Source organism: Chaetodon trifascialis, chromosome 17, assembly GCF_039877785.1.
Source record: "Chaetodon trifascialis isolate fChaTrf1 chromosome 17, fChaTrf1.hap1, whole genome shotgun sequence".
Taxonomy (NCBI): domain Eukaryota; kingdom Metazoa; phylum Chordata; class Actinopteri; order Chaetodontiformes; family Chaetodontidae; genus Chaetodon; species Chaetodon trifascialis.
The window spans coordinates 18,884,420-18,896,878 of NC_092072.1; the positions used below are offsets into that span (position 1 = coordinate 18,884,420).

The following is a 12,459-nucleotide window of genomic DNA, read 5'->3' on the forward strand; positions in this document are numbered from 1 at the left end:
TATCATCACTATATTATATTATAGAGCTAAAAGTGTTGTACAGCCGCAGATTGCACGAATAATTACACCCAAACAGCCTGACTGCTTCATTTAAACTACCATCACAACATCACTCACATCACAAGACCAGAAAAGTCAAATCCTCCTGTGACTTCTCATTGGTCTGGGCATCATCTCAAAATTCAAGACCTTTCACGATGAAAAGTAGCAGTTTGAGACATTTTATGTCCTTAAATTGTACAAATCTGATTCATTGGGAAGACGTCAGGGGGGACAGATACCACGGTGTGTGTCATGTGCTCGATGCCTGGAACGTGCTATGAGGCAGAAAATTGAGTTATCAAAATAAAGAACTTTAAATTGGCGAACAACAAAAGGGGAATCAGCCCAATGCAGATTCATTTTAGCCCACCACGCTTCAATGGATTTAAAGAAAACAGTGCGCGTAATCATCCGAGTGAAAAGAATTGTGGGGCTAATACAGTACTGCGAAGTGACGTTCAAGAAGCGGGCTGTGAATATCCTTTTCACAATGCGCAGGACAATAAATCATCTTTGGAGCACCTTTGTTGAAGCTTATTATTTTGATTTGCCTCAAACTGTGGTTGCAAACACTGGCCTTTGGGACCCATAGTGCTGCTTAATATCTACTAAACCAGATGTTCGCTGCATAAATGTATCAGAAATGTATACAAGAAAACCAGTAAATCATGTGAATGTGGATATGGTTCCTTTTCCAGTCCGACCTTTAGTGTTTGTAAATGGATTACAGCAGAATGAGTAGAAACGCGAGCAATGTTCTTACTTTAGAAGGATATATAATAAAAAATAAGGCATGGGTTGGAGTGAGGTGCTGATCTCTGGAAGCAAACATGAGAGTAGGAAAAAAGTGTTGCACACTCTGGCTTCAAATGTATTTCTCTATTATTGTGATGACTCAGGCTTTCTTCAAGATCAACAGTGATTGGTAGACCCGGGCGCTGGTATGTAATACAGGTCACCCTAGTGATACGTCTGATGGTGATTAGATAAGCAGCATTCTCCCTTCAGCCAATCACAATATTTTAAATACAGTGACAGTAGCTACAGCGAGTCACATAACTTCAAAGTGATCAAACACTACGTGTCATACTTCATGTAGATTTAAATATTACACAATATCCTTACTTTAGATGAGAAAGGCCAGAGCAGATACTGAATGATGGCGAGAACATAACAGAGACATTCACCTCACTACAGTATCTTAGCAACAAGGTGTATGTCTGCTTTGTGCCAAATATAAGAAAGTGGTGAAGTCAGGGATGGAGACGGACAGAATGGCAGCTATTAAAAGGCACAGTTTGGGCTGACCTGTATATTGCCGTCTCCAAAGACACCAGACTCCTTTGCAGACTCCTCCACTGCCTCGGCCAGTTGACAGCGGTACACTGCTTAGCTTCCTGCACAGCTACTCCTGCTCCTTTTCAAACTGGGGGCACGACGTTGGCCATCTATTGTAGGTAACGCCCTGACTATGCATAAGTACTTCAAAAATCCAGAGGGAGTGAAGCTCCCCCAGAGTCACGTCTAAACCAGGAACAGCCAGACGACGCACATACCTCTAATGGCCTACATGGCAATACATTCAAATTCTTTTCTGTCATACAGGAGAATTACATTAACGCAGTCTGGCAGACACTTAGAGGTGCATGTCAGACTTTTTTCTTTTTATGCAACTCCAGTACACGGCTTTAACAGTATACTTATACTTCCCAGTGTGAGGAAATTGAAGGTAGGCTCCCACCAATTAGACAGAGGATCAAACCCCATCTTTGCCATTTGATGAATGCTCTGATGTGAAGAGAAATGGCGATCTGTAATTTAGCTTATGCCGCATGCGCAGTTTGACATATTCTCACTTCTAGTTGTTTAATGACATTTTCAGATTATTTTGCTGTCGTTAAAGAGGCACACATCTAATAGTCTCAAGTTCATCTTGAGCAATGGTGAGGGATAACAGAGATTTTATTTTTTTTGACAGGGAGCCTTCGTTACAGGCCGTTCCTTGAAGGACTATAATATGTATGGGATGCGTAATTGATGAAGAAATATTTTTAGTTTGAGTATTCCTCTAGGAAAACATTGTGGTTTAAAATAGACTGGATAATTGTACAAGACAGCTTGCAAGCATGTCTTTCCTGCTTTTAAATGTTTCATTTTTATGTTGCTCTTATGGCACGTAGGGACTTCAGTTCCTTTGCACTTATTTTATTTATACAGGGTTTCTACAGTTATGTGTGACTTTGAGCAGAGGCAAAGCAGGGGACAAAAGTGGCCGGGTGTGAACTCGGTGCTGTGTTAGTAAATGAGTGCATGATACTGTTGTTTCAGCATTGATTTAAACCCGTTTCTTAGCTGGGCATTCTGAGACAGACAGAGGGCACAGAGGAGACTCATGTCCAGGTAAGCTGTGATATTATTAGACTACGTCACTGGTCTTTCTGTGGACAGAAGACGCCCAGCATACACTCTTCCTCTTGTGTCTCAGGGTACCTAATCATGTGCTGCTCCTCTGTATCACTGCACAGGCTGGAGTTGGGCTTCCACAGGTTTTCAACAACAGCTAAACAACACAGGACAGTGTATTTCAGACTCGACTCATTACCGGCAACCAAAGGTGTCAGCCCAGGCGACAGATGGACTGACATGTCCACAATGGGAAACAAGGAGGAAAATCATCATGCTGCTGCCTGCTGAGGCCCGGGTAGCCATGGACACTGAGTCACAACCATGACTATATGGAAAGAAATATGTTTCTGAGAGCATCTCTGGTGAAGAAAAACACCCCACACAAGGTCTCTCTTCTTTTAAGCTCTGACAAGCGAGCGCTGAGGCTGAACATGGACTTACAGCCAGGAAACCCAAGTCTGGAAGAAGAGGTGCAGTGGTCCAACATTAGGGCAATTAGAGAGGAGCTCAAGGCTACAGGCTTTTTTTTAGTTCAGCCAACCAGTGTGTGACAGCTCTTACTCTCTGTCTATCCAGTGAGATTGGGGACTTGTCAAACACAGATGTAACTAACAACAGCATTACCTGCTGCATAGCAATAGTTGCTGGAGTGGTGCATTAATATTATGTCCAAATTGTAACAATCTTATTACCAGCAACACTTCAAGCGGACGTCTGTTAACGGCCAGAGGAATTACAGTCCGTTTCTCTGCTGATGGCTGCAGAGCTCTCATGAAAGACTGGACAAACTTCAAAAGCTGTGCCCATTGGTCAGCATCCATAATGGGACAATATTTAACTAGAAATTCCCCCTTTTGTCCAGCACATTGAAATATAGGACACGTGGACTGGCACCACCTGGAAGCTCTGCACACGTCACTTTGACTGACTGAAAATGAACTAAGGGTCAAGCCAGTTTCAACATTGGTACAAAAAGCTATTTAATATTCACTACAGAGTAAATTATTGACTGAATGAGGGAGTGATTCTGGAGACATCTTCAGATTCCTTCAAGAACAATAAAGTCATGAAAGCATTCTGATGCTAGCAAGTGATTCAGGTTAGCAAAATGTATTCCAAGAGCAAAAGCACACAAAGACACTGAAGCTCATCGAGCACATGCTGGTCAAATCCAGAGTATGACGAAGCCACTTTGCAGGGAACACCCTTGTGTCTTGTGTGAAATATTTGCTAGTTTAAGCAGAGTTTGACTTGCATTGCTCACCAGTTAAACACATTTCTGTTGTCCTCTCACTGGATAAAGTGAGACAGCTTCTATGTACTGCTGCCCACATACCCGATGAAGGCCAAACAGACCTAAATGTCGGGAATGAAGTACACCAACAGTAAGCGAGACAGCGTGCAGGAGTTCTCTCATTTCTTCTTCCTCTGATGCACCTGTCACATGTTCAGCTGTGCACACTTTTTCAATATGTTGGAGGACACTAAATTACTGTGCTTATGAATAAATAAAAAGGTTATTTTTTCCACTGACCAACCTTCTTTGTAATCCACTTCCCTTCAGAGAGCACAACTACATTATCTTGCCTATTCAGATAAAGAGCACTGATAAAGATCAGTCCTCTTTAAAGGCACCACAGGTGTCAGGTGTGGCATATTGAAAATGATCATATGGTGCTTTTTGTAAACATGCCAAAAACATGCCCTGGCCAAGCTCATTTAAGTGTGGAACATAGAGATCATGCAGTATTATGCAAGTATGTTGCAATCATACACCAAAGCAGTAACTCTAGAAATGCACATTATATGTGAGAGGGTTAAACAATGACAGCCATGAACATCTGTAATGTATTTTTTCTTTGGTCTGGACTCAAGGTTTCTGGGTCTATTTCATGCGCTGTACTATGTCCATGTTTTCAACAGAGAAAGACTTGTGACTGCACAAGGTTTTATTTGCGGAAAAGTTCAAATGAATCATATTGCAGTGCTAAGGATGTACAAACAACAACAAATAATCTGTCAGCAGAGACTGAATCAAACAGCTCGGCCCGCCTTCCAGCAATGACAGACTCTCATGTGCTCACAACTCTTCGGCTACCTGCTGTCTGTTTGAAATTTGTCTCCATGGCAACCGACCAGACCGTCTGGCTTCAGCATGGTTGCCCTGATTAAGTTGTGTGTTATGATCATATTCATCAGAGAAGTACGACCTGAAAATATACAGTACCTTTGCAAGGACTCATTGGATTTAGATTCTTGCAAACTGCAATTTAAGTTAAGTGTCCTTCTCGCCTGAAGGTGTTTATGCAAGATATAGAGGATCAGCAGTGAGAGAGCCAACAGTGATGGCACTGAGGTGCTGATAAAGGAAACATGTAATAGTAAATATCTGGGCTAAAGAGAGACAGACAGAAAGAGAGCAAATGACTACACTCGATAGAAAGGTGTGTCTCACCTCTGCACACCACTCGGCAGACTGGCTTCAGTGGATGGTGTCTGGATCCCCTCCTCCATGACCAGCGCCTGAGGACCAGACCCTCGTCCTGCTATCTGTCCAGCTCCTGGCTGCTGCTGCTGCTGCTGCTGCTGCTCCTCTTCATCCTCCACCTCCTCATTACCTGGCTTCTCCTTCCCTCGGCCCTCGCTTTCATTGTCGCTTTCCTCACCTAAGATGTCATCCACCTATTTTTGAGGGGAAAAAAGAGGGAAATGGAGTATTTGTGAGATGTCGTATAAATGTACATACTGTATTGTAACCTTAGAGATTGACTAAAGTTGGAGTTAAGAGTCCCATTTAAGCAACTACACTGACTGACTGATGAAAGATTTTTAACACACATAAGACAAAACTGTTTGATAGGAGCCATTTCATCCATCCATCCATTTTCTATGCCGCTTATCCCTTTCGGGGTCGCGAGGGGCCGGAGTCTATCTCGGCTGCACGGTCCCAAGGGGCGGGAGGCGGGGTACACCCTGGACCAGTCGCCAGCCGATCGCAGGGCACATACACACATCCATTCACACTCACACTCACACCTAGGGGCAATTTAGAGTCACCAATCAACCTAATGAGCATGTTTTTGGTCTGTGGGAGGAAGCCGGAGTACCCGGAGAAAACCCACGCATGCACGGGAAGAACATGCAAACTTCACACAGAAAGGCCCGACCCGGGAATCGAACCTGCGACCTTCTTGCTGTGAGGCACGCGCACTACCTGCTGCGCCACCGTGCAGCCCGGAGCCCTTTCAAATTAAGGGAAATACACCCATTCGCTTTCTTACCAATAGTTAAATGATAAAATTGATACCACTCGCACATCTAATGTCTGCACTGTAAATAAACACGAAGCTGCAGCCAACAGCTGGTTAGGTTCACGCAAAAACAAGAAACCGCAAGCAAAACAATCCAACTACCAGCACAATTGATGATTCATTGGTAGATATTCCTTCTTTTACCACCCTGATTCCAAACATTAATGGGATGATGTGTGAAACATATACAGAAACACGATGCAACCATTTGCAAACAAAATGTGTTTAGAAAAAACAGTTTCACAATGTCCCTGAGTTCATGTAGTAACATCCTTCATACAATCACAAATTGTTGAACCTTTCCACAATGCCCCTTTCATACCCAATCATGATACTATCACCTTTTACCAGTGAACCTTTTTACCTGTGGAATGATCCAAACAGGTGTTTTTGGAGCATTCATCAACTTTCCAGTCTTTAGTTGCTCCTGTCCAACTTGTTTGAAACATGTTGATACATCAGATTCAGAATAAGCAAATATTTCCAGTGAAGCTGATGAGGTCAAACATTCAATATAATGTCCTTGTACTGTTTTCAGTTGAGTAAGTGTCAAACAGCATTCACAACTTTTTTGGAATCGGGTGTTGTATGTAAAAAGGTTTTAGATATCACATAAATATATGCCAATACTGATATAACTAGGATAAGCTAATAACGGCCAAGCTGGATTATCGGCCAGGTTCTGAATGGGTTGTTTTGCTACGTATTGCAACAACAGAGGATGTGGACACACTAAAAGAGATGTTTAATATAACGCTGCTCAATGCAAGACCACAAAGCAGCTCAAAACTGACCACACTGTTACATCAACTCTTTGATGCTTAAAGTCTAAACTAAAAGCAAACATTATCAGGAGTCATAAAATGAATCTTTACTGCAGAGCTATAGCAACAGATAAAACACTGGCCTGGGGTTGATGGATGTAGTCCATCCTCCCGCAGATGGAATAATATTTGAGGTAGGGTAATAAACCCATCACATCAAATTTATACCATGAGGAAACAATCCAGAGCCAAATATAACAATGCTAATCTGTCCGGTGAGACATTCTGTCAGTGACAGAAAGCAAAACCGTCAGCTCCACCAGCCCATCACTCTTGTGTTCTTTGAGCAGCTCATTATTTCTAAAGCCCAAAGGTTACTGACCATTTAGAGCATGTTAACCAACTGACAACCACAAGATAAACGGAAATCTGAGGTGAATATTGCCATTGCAAATGTGCAGCATCTCATTCATTAACTCATTACTAGCATGTAGCTGAGGGGAAACTGGGATTAATGCAGAGGGACACTCTCTTGGGGCCAGAGCCAGGATCATTACTGGAAACAAGCCAGGCTCATTAAAGCCTTGTTGTTGGTTATTTGGACAGCCAAAGGGCGCCTTGGTAAAGGCAGAAGGTAAGCGTGCCTGAGGCAGGGCTGATCTAGAAATAAAAAAGGAACAAAAAACTGAACGTGTTAGGTCAGTGTTGGTCGTCCTCCAATTCCATTTGCTGCATCAAATTTAAATGAGAATGCCCCTGCAGGGTACCAACAAAGGCGGGATACAGATAAGAAAGGGGTTTTGTTTGTTCCTGAACCGTCAGCCACACACAATTTAAGATTTCATCTCAAAAAATTGTTTTTTTTCCACTAAAATGTTTCTCTTCTCATGCCATTTTCCCCCTTCACTGTCTCCCACGAGCGCTAACTGTGACAATTTATTTGGCCTTGCCTTTGTGACAGCTGCTAAACACTAAAAAGGAGGCTTATTCTTCAGTCAGTACAGTGAAAATATAAAGAGAGCTGAATATAGGCAAATTTAAGGGGACACAGCAGACGGGCCTACAGAAAAAGTGTCCATATAATGAGGCAGACAGATATTTACAAAAACTGGGCTGAAAAAGACATTTCAGGTCTATAACACAAATTTTAGCAGGTTTATCTATGACAGATGAACAAGCAGATGCATGATACGACTAAAGTTTCATTAATGAAAATATCCTTTTTGGTCCTGACTGACACTGAACTGACATGTGCAATATCTGTGGAGGCGGGCACTAAAAATAATGCTTATACTCCAACGGCCACGTGACAGCCAACCAGCAGGGGACCAATTTTGTTGGCTGTTGCTTAGCGCCATCTGTCATTTGAGCACTCACTTTGTAACTCGATACTTTATTGAGTGGTAACTCGAATCATATGTATGAATGTATGTACGTATGAAGCGCTGCGGTTACAGACACAATGGTCATTTGCCATAATCACAACTGGACCCATGAAGGGGAGACAGCTAATGCTAGCCAGACCCACTCCTTTGCACAAGCTGCCCACGACTCCACAGATGTTGGAATAATATATAATCATATAAAGTACTGTTCAGTGGGAGTCAAGGCTAACGTCATCAAGCTAGGCTAACTAGCTTTCCCTTTTCCAAATGTCATTTTGCATGTCTATAACTACACATCTTCACATTGTGTGTGCTAGCTGAGGCAAAAGCTAATTTCTGAGCACAAAATAAGATTAAATTATAGCGCAACATGCTTCCATGTTGTGTGTATGAATCAAAACAGTTCTTATCTACGACTGGCAAATACCTCTGAGGCACTGTACAGTATATGGCCAACACAGCCATGTCTGCTTCTGATTACAACCCTTTAAAAACCAATCTACAGTTCACTATGTCAGGAAGAGTCATAACCTTGGCAGATATGGGAGCATTAACAATCCCCCACAAACTGCATGGCACACTTCCCACAGCATCCTTCTCCTGCTGTAATCAAAGGGCATTTAAAGAGCGCACCATGAAACTTTTCAAAGCACAGCACGGCACCCCCTCAGAGCCAGTTTACAGTCGGGCCACTGGTCTCATCACAGCGAGCTGCAAATAGAGTTTAGTACAAGTGTAATTCCAGGGCATAGGATTTATTTTTGGCTAAAGGCTTCAGTTGCTACACTACTGTGTTAAGCACTGTTTGTAACTACCCTGTGGTCTGCTGTGATGATCTATCTGTTTCAAGGAGGGTGTACTAGATGTAGAGGCTGGACGAGCACACAGGAAACAGAGGACTAAAAGATGCAGATTATCACATGCCTAAAACAGAATATATTGGGGCTAACATGAATTGACAAATAAAAACATACATCAAGCTCAGTGAAAGCAGATCAGGCGTTTCCTGTCCAGCAAAGCTATTAAGATTTCACTTCTAAATCCTTGACATTGATATTTTAACTACGGGCTCAAATCTGGCCTGAGGTGTTACTCACACTGAAAGATTCATGTGCAGCAAAAGGAGCCAACAGTCATTCATTTCAAATGAAAGATGGCAATTAGGAGTAGCTGGTGCTGTGGGAGCAGTGAACTGCTGCTGCCCACAGCAATGAGTTTCAGCTCGTGCTGAGGCCAGCTTGAAGAAAAACAGCAGACATTACAAAGGGCTGTGATTAAGTTCCTGCAGTCACATCTTACTCTGTGCTGAACACATTCTTCAAACTGACAGATTGGAGCCTTAAAGTTTATTGATGTTTCAGATTTCCATTTTGTTTGACCAACAGTCCAAAACCCAAACATATTCAGTTTGGAATACTGTAAGACAAGGAAAATCAGCACATCCGCACATCTGAGCTAGAGCCATCACATATTTGGCATTTTTGCTTGAAAACTTACTTAGCTGCTGATTAATTTGTTATTGACTGACTAAACAACTTATTAACTAATCCTTTCAGTTTGAGTGCAGGTTGAAATTCTTACTTGAATAGTGACCAGACTTACATGCAAATATTTCAGAGGTCAGGGAGAATTTCAGCCACATTATTCTGAAACTGAGCAGTATATGTACATCACCAAGAAGCTATGACACAATATCTTTGTTAACAACCAATTTTAAATACATACACAAAATGTACTGAATGAACGCCCTGATTGGTGAAACAGCATCTCCACCTTCCAAACTGTGTGTTGATTTAGTTGCTACCAACAGATTTCTTGACTGAATTTATCTACAGTCTCAATGAAAATTAGACAAGAAGCTGCAACAAACATCCTGGACAGACCATGAAAACAGGAGGCCAGCCAGCCAACATTTACGTAAAGGTACGCTAACACGAGGCTGCGAAGTCGTGTTTCACCTCTGACAACAACCATCATCACTGACTGGTGTGGGCGGATGTGGTCGGAAGGGGGCTTTGTTGCACCTGTAACCACACCCAACAGTGTAGAGACACACCTTGAACAACACCTCTATATCACTGCAGCAGAAGGTACGGTGAGAAGGTACAAAAACAGCTAAGAAGTGAGTGACACAGCCTGTGAATGGACAGTTAGCTGTAATAAGACCAAGCAAAGAAGATTGACAGACAGAGCGGCTCCGTTCAGACAGCCAGAATTCAGGCAAGGCAACTGACTAAAGAAATTAAAAGTCAAAAACTAGATGCGAAATGAGGTGCCAAAATGAACCTGGCTATGAATAGCACAGATCTATGAGGAGTGAGAACATGCAGCAGATACTGCCATCCAACACAGCGACCGGCTGCATTCGGTAAACACTGCAGAGCTTCAAGTTAGCCAAGTGAAAACTTTCAGGCATGCAAAGGAATTTTTTTCCCCCAAAGTTTTTGAAGAGCACAGGTTCAGCTCAGGTATGGCTTTAAAAGAAAAATATCAATGTCTCAGTGCATTAAAATAACTCGGAAGAAACACAATGGTATAGCTGCCAGTAAAATCCACAGCAGAAGAGGAGAAGCAGGATACCATTTCCATCCAGCCAGTCAATCAGCACTCATTGTCCTATGCAATTTCTGCTTGGGCTGAGTTATTGTACAAGACGGAGGACTGCACGGGGAGAAATTTACATAGCCAATTCCCACTGAAGGGGGTTTATAACAAGCTTTATTCCCTGCCAACATTACTCACTTCATCTGCAAAAAGTAGTCAGGGGTGGTAACAGGGCAGACAGTTGATTGCTGAGTGGAGTAAGACCGTTGACGGGTCATTTAATGTGGGCTCAGAGGAAGAGACGGGCTTTACGTTTATAAAGGAAAGCTAACCTGACACCCAGGGGAAGAGCAAATGAATGCAAATGTGTGAGAAGAGAGGGAAGACATGAGGACATAGGACAACATTACAGGCAGGAGAAAAGTTAAGAATTAAAAAGTGGTGGGGCGGGCAACTCAGGAGCACAAAGACCTCGACCGCCTCCTGCTCATCACTGCATTCACCTGAGCTGTTCATTAGTTCAAGGTCACATCAAAAACGCCATATAGCCTGTGAGTCACGGCCAAGTCCCATTCTGACGGGAACAATCGCAAGAGAGAATCAACATCTTTACTCCACCTCTGCCTACTCCTACATGAAGGAGGCACTCAAACGCAGAAAATACGACCATCTTTTCAGAGCAAGAATGCTTCAGCGGCTCTGCACACAGGAAGACACTGGCTTCCTTTCACCACCGCCTCAGAAAGATGTGCTGTGCTGCAACTGAGGTTAGTAAAGGGTAGTTACATAAGGCTGAAATGAAATCATGACTTTGCAATGAAACAGCCTCAAACATGAAACACTTCAGAGTTCATTCAGAGACTTCAGATATTCAGAAATTTTTATATCAATGATGCACTTTTCTGAATCCGTACGGTTCAGAAAAATTCCCCGACCAGAGTCGTCCTGGTAGCATGGATGAGAAAGCGGACATCTTGCAACCATCAGATGACTGAGGATATTTCTGTCAGGTTGCCAAGGACTGTGTCCAAATGGAAAGCAGAGCAGAAGGAATATTCACAGCGCTCCAGGTTTAGGGACAGACGATGGAGTCTGTTTGAATGATGGAGTGGCTTGTCTGTGAGCAGTAATTTGCTGCTTGTGTCAGCATGATGTTTGACTGCAGCTGACTGTGTAGAACTGGTCTGATATCTTGTACCTCACCGCTTTTTAAACTGTGGCTGTAAAACAGTGAAATGGACAAGCATTTTCAGGACCATGGACAGCACCACATCCTCAGCTCAGGGCGACAGACTGATCATTTCACCTTCGCTGTTGTATTTTGGCATTTTCTTAAGCAAAAGTGCCAAAAACTCACTGGTTCCAGCTTCTCAAATTTGCTGGTTGTTTTTGACAAAATATCCTTGGATTTTAAAACATTGGTTGGACAAAATAAGTGATCCACTTTGGGCTTTTGGAATCATATCCCAAATACTCATCTGCTCTGCAACGGCCTATAAAAAGCATCAGTTGCTGTGTTTTATCTTGGTGGACTCCACGCCAAACAAATGCAATTATCACCCTGGCATCTCTACATTCCACAGCCTTCATATCTTATCAGAGCCGGGGCCTCGATATTGCTGCCGTCTGTGAAATGTCGAGCAGCACTCACATCAGGCCAGGGCAGCGTGGTCAGCTGAGACGGAGCTTTGCACCTCAGTGAATGTGGGACTTTACTGCACAGCAAAAAAATTAAATGAAGCTTTTAAATCAACAGAAAGCTCCTCATGAGCGGAGTCAAGTCCTTCAAACCATGAGTTATTTTATATCTGTGGAAGCTCTGATGGGACTGCAGCGACTCTTCACGCTAAAGCTGTAATTACAAGTCTGATGCCCCAGAGCAATAAAGGCTTTCATATACTGCATACTGGACTTCTTTTGGTATGCATTAGCCATGGCAGGATACAGCACCAGCCAAAACACCGTCCTGGGATGCAACCGACTAAAAACACTTTATCACGCCTTATT

General features: G+C 42.9%; 1 protein-coding gene across 3 annotated transcripts in view; it reads right to left on the reverse strand.

Annotated features, from left to right (window-relative positions):
• ctdp1 (CTD (carboxy-terminal domain, RNA polymerase II, polypeptide A) phosphatase, subunit 1) overlaps window positions 1-12,459 on the reverse strand; it is a 64,811-nt gene that overhangs the window by 26,029 nt on the left and 26,323 nt on the right. For all 3 annotated transcript variants that reach the window (XM_070984845.1, XM_070984844.1, XM_070984846.1), the window contains exon 12: window positions 4,904-5,130. In XM_070984845.1, the coding sequence (XP_070840946.1) occupies window positions 4,904-5,130 (227 nt within the window). The remainder of the gene's footprint in view (window positions 1-4,903; window positions 5,131-12,459) is intronic.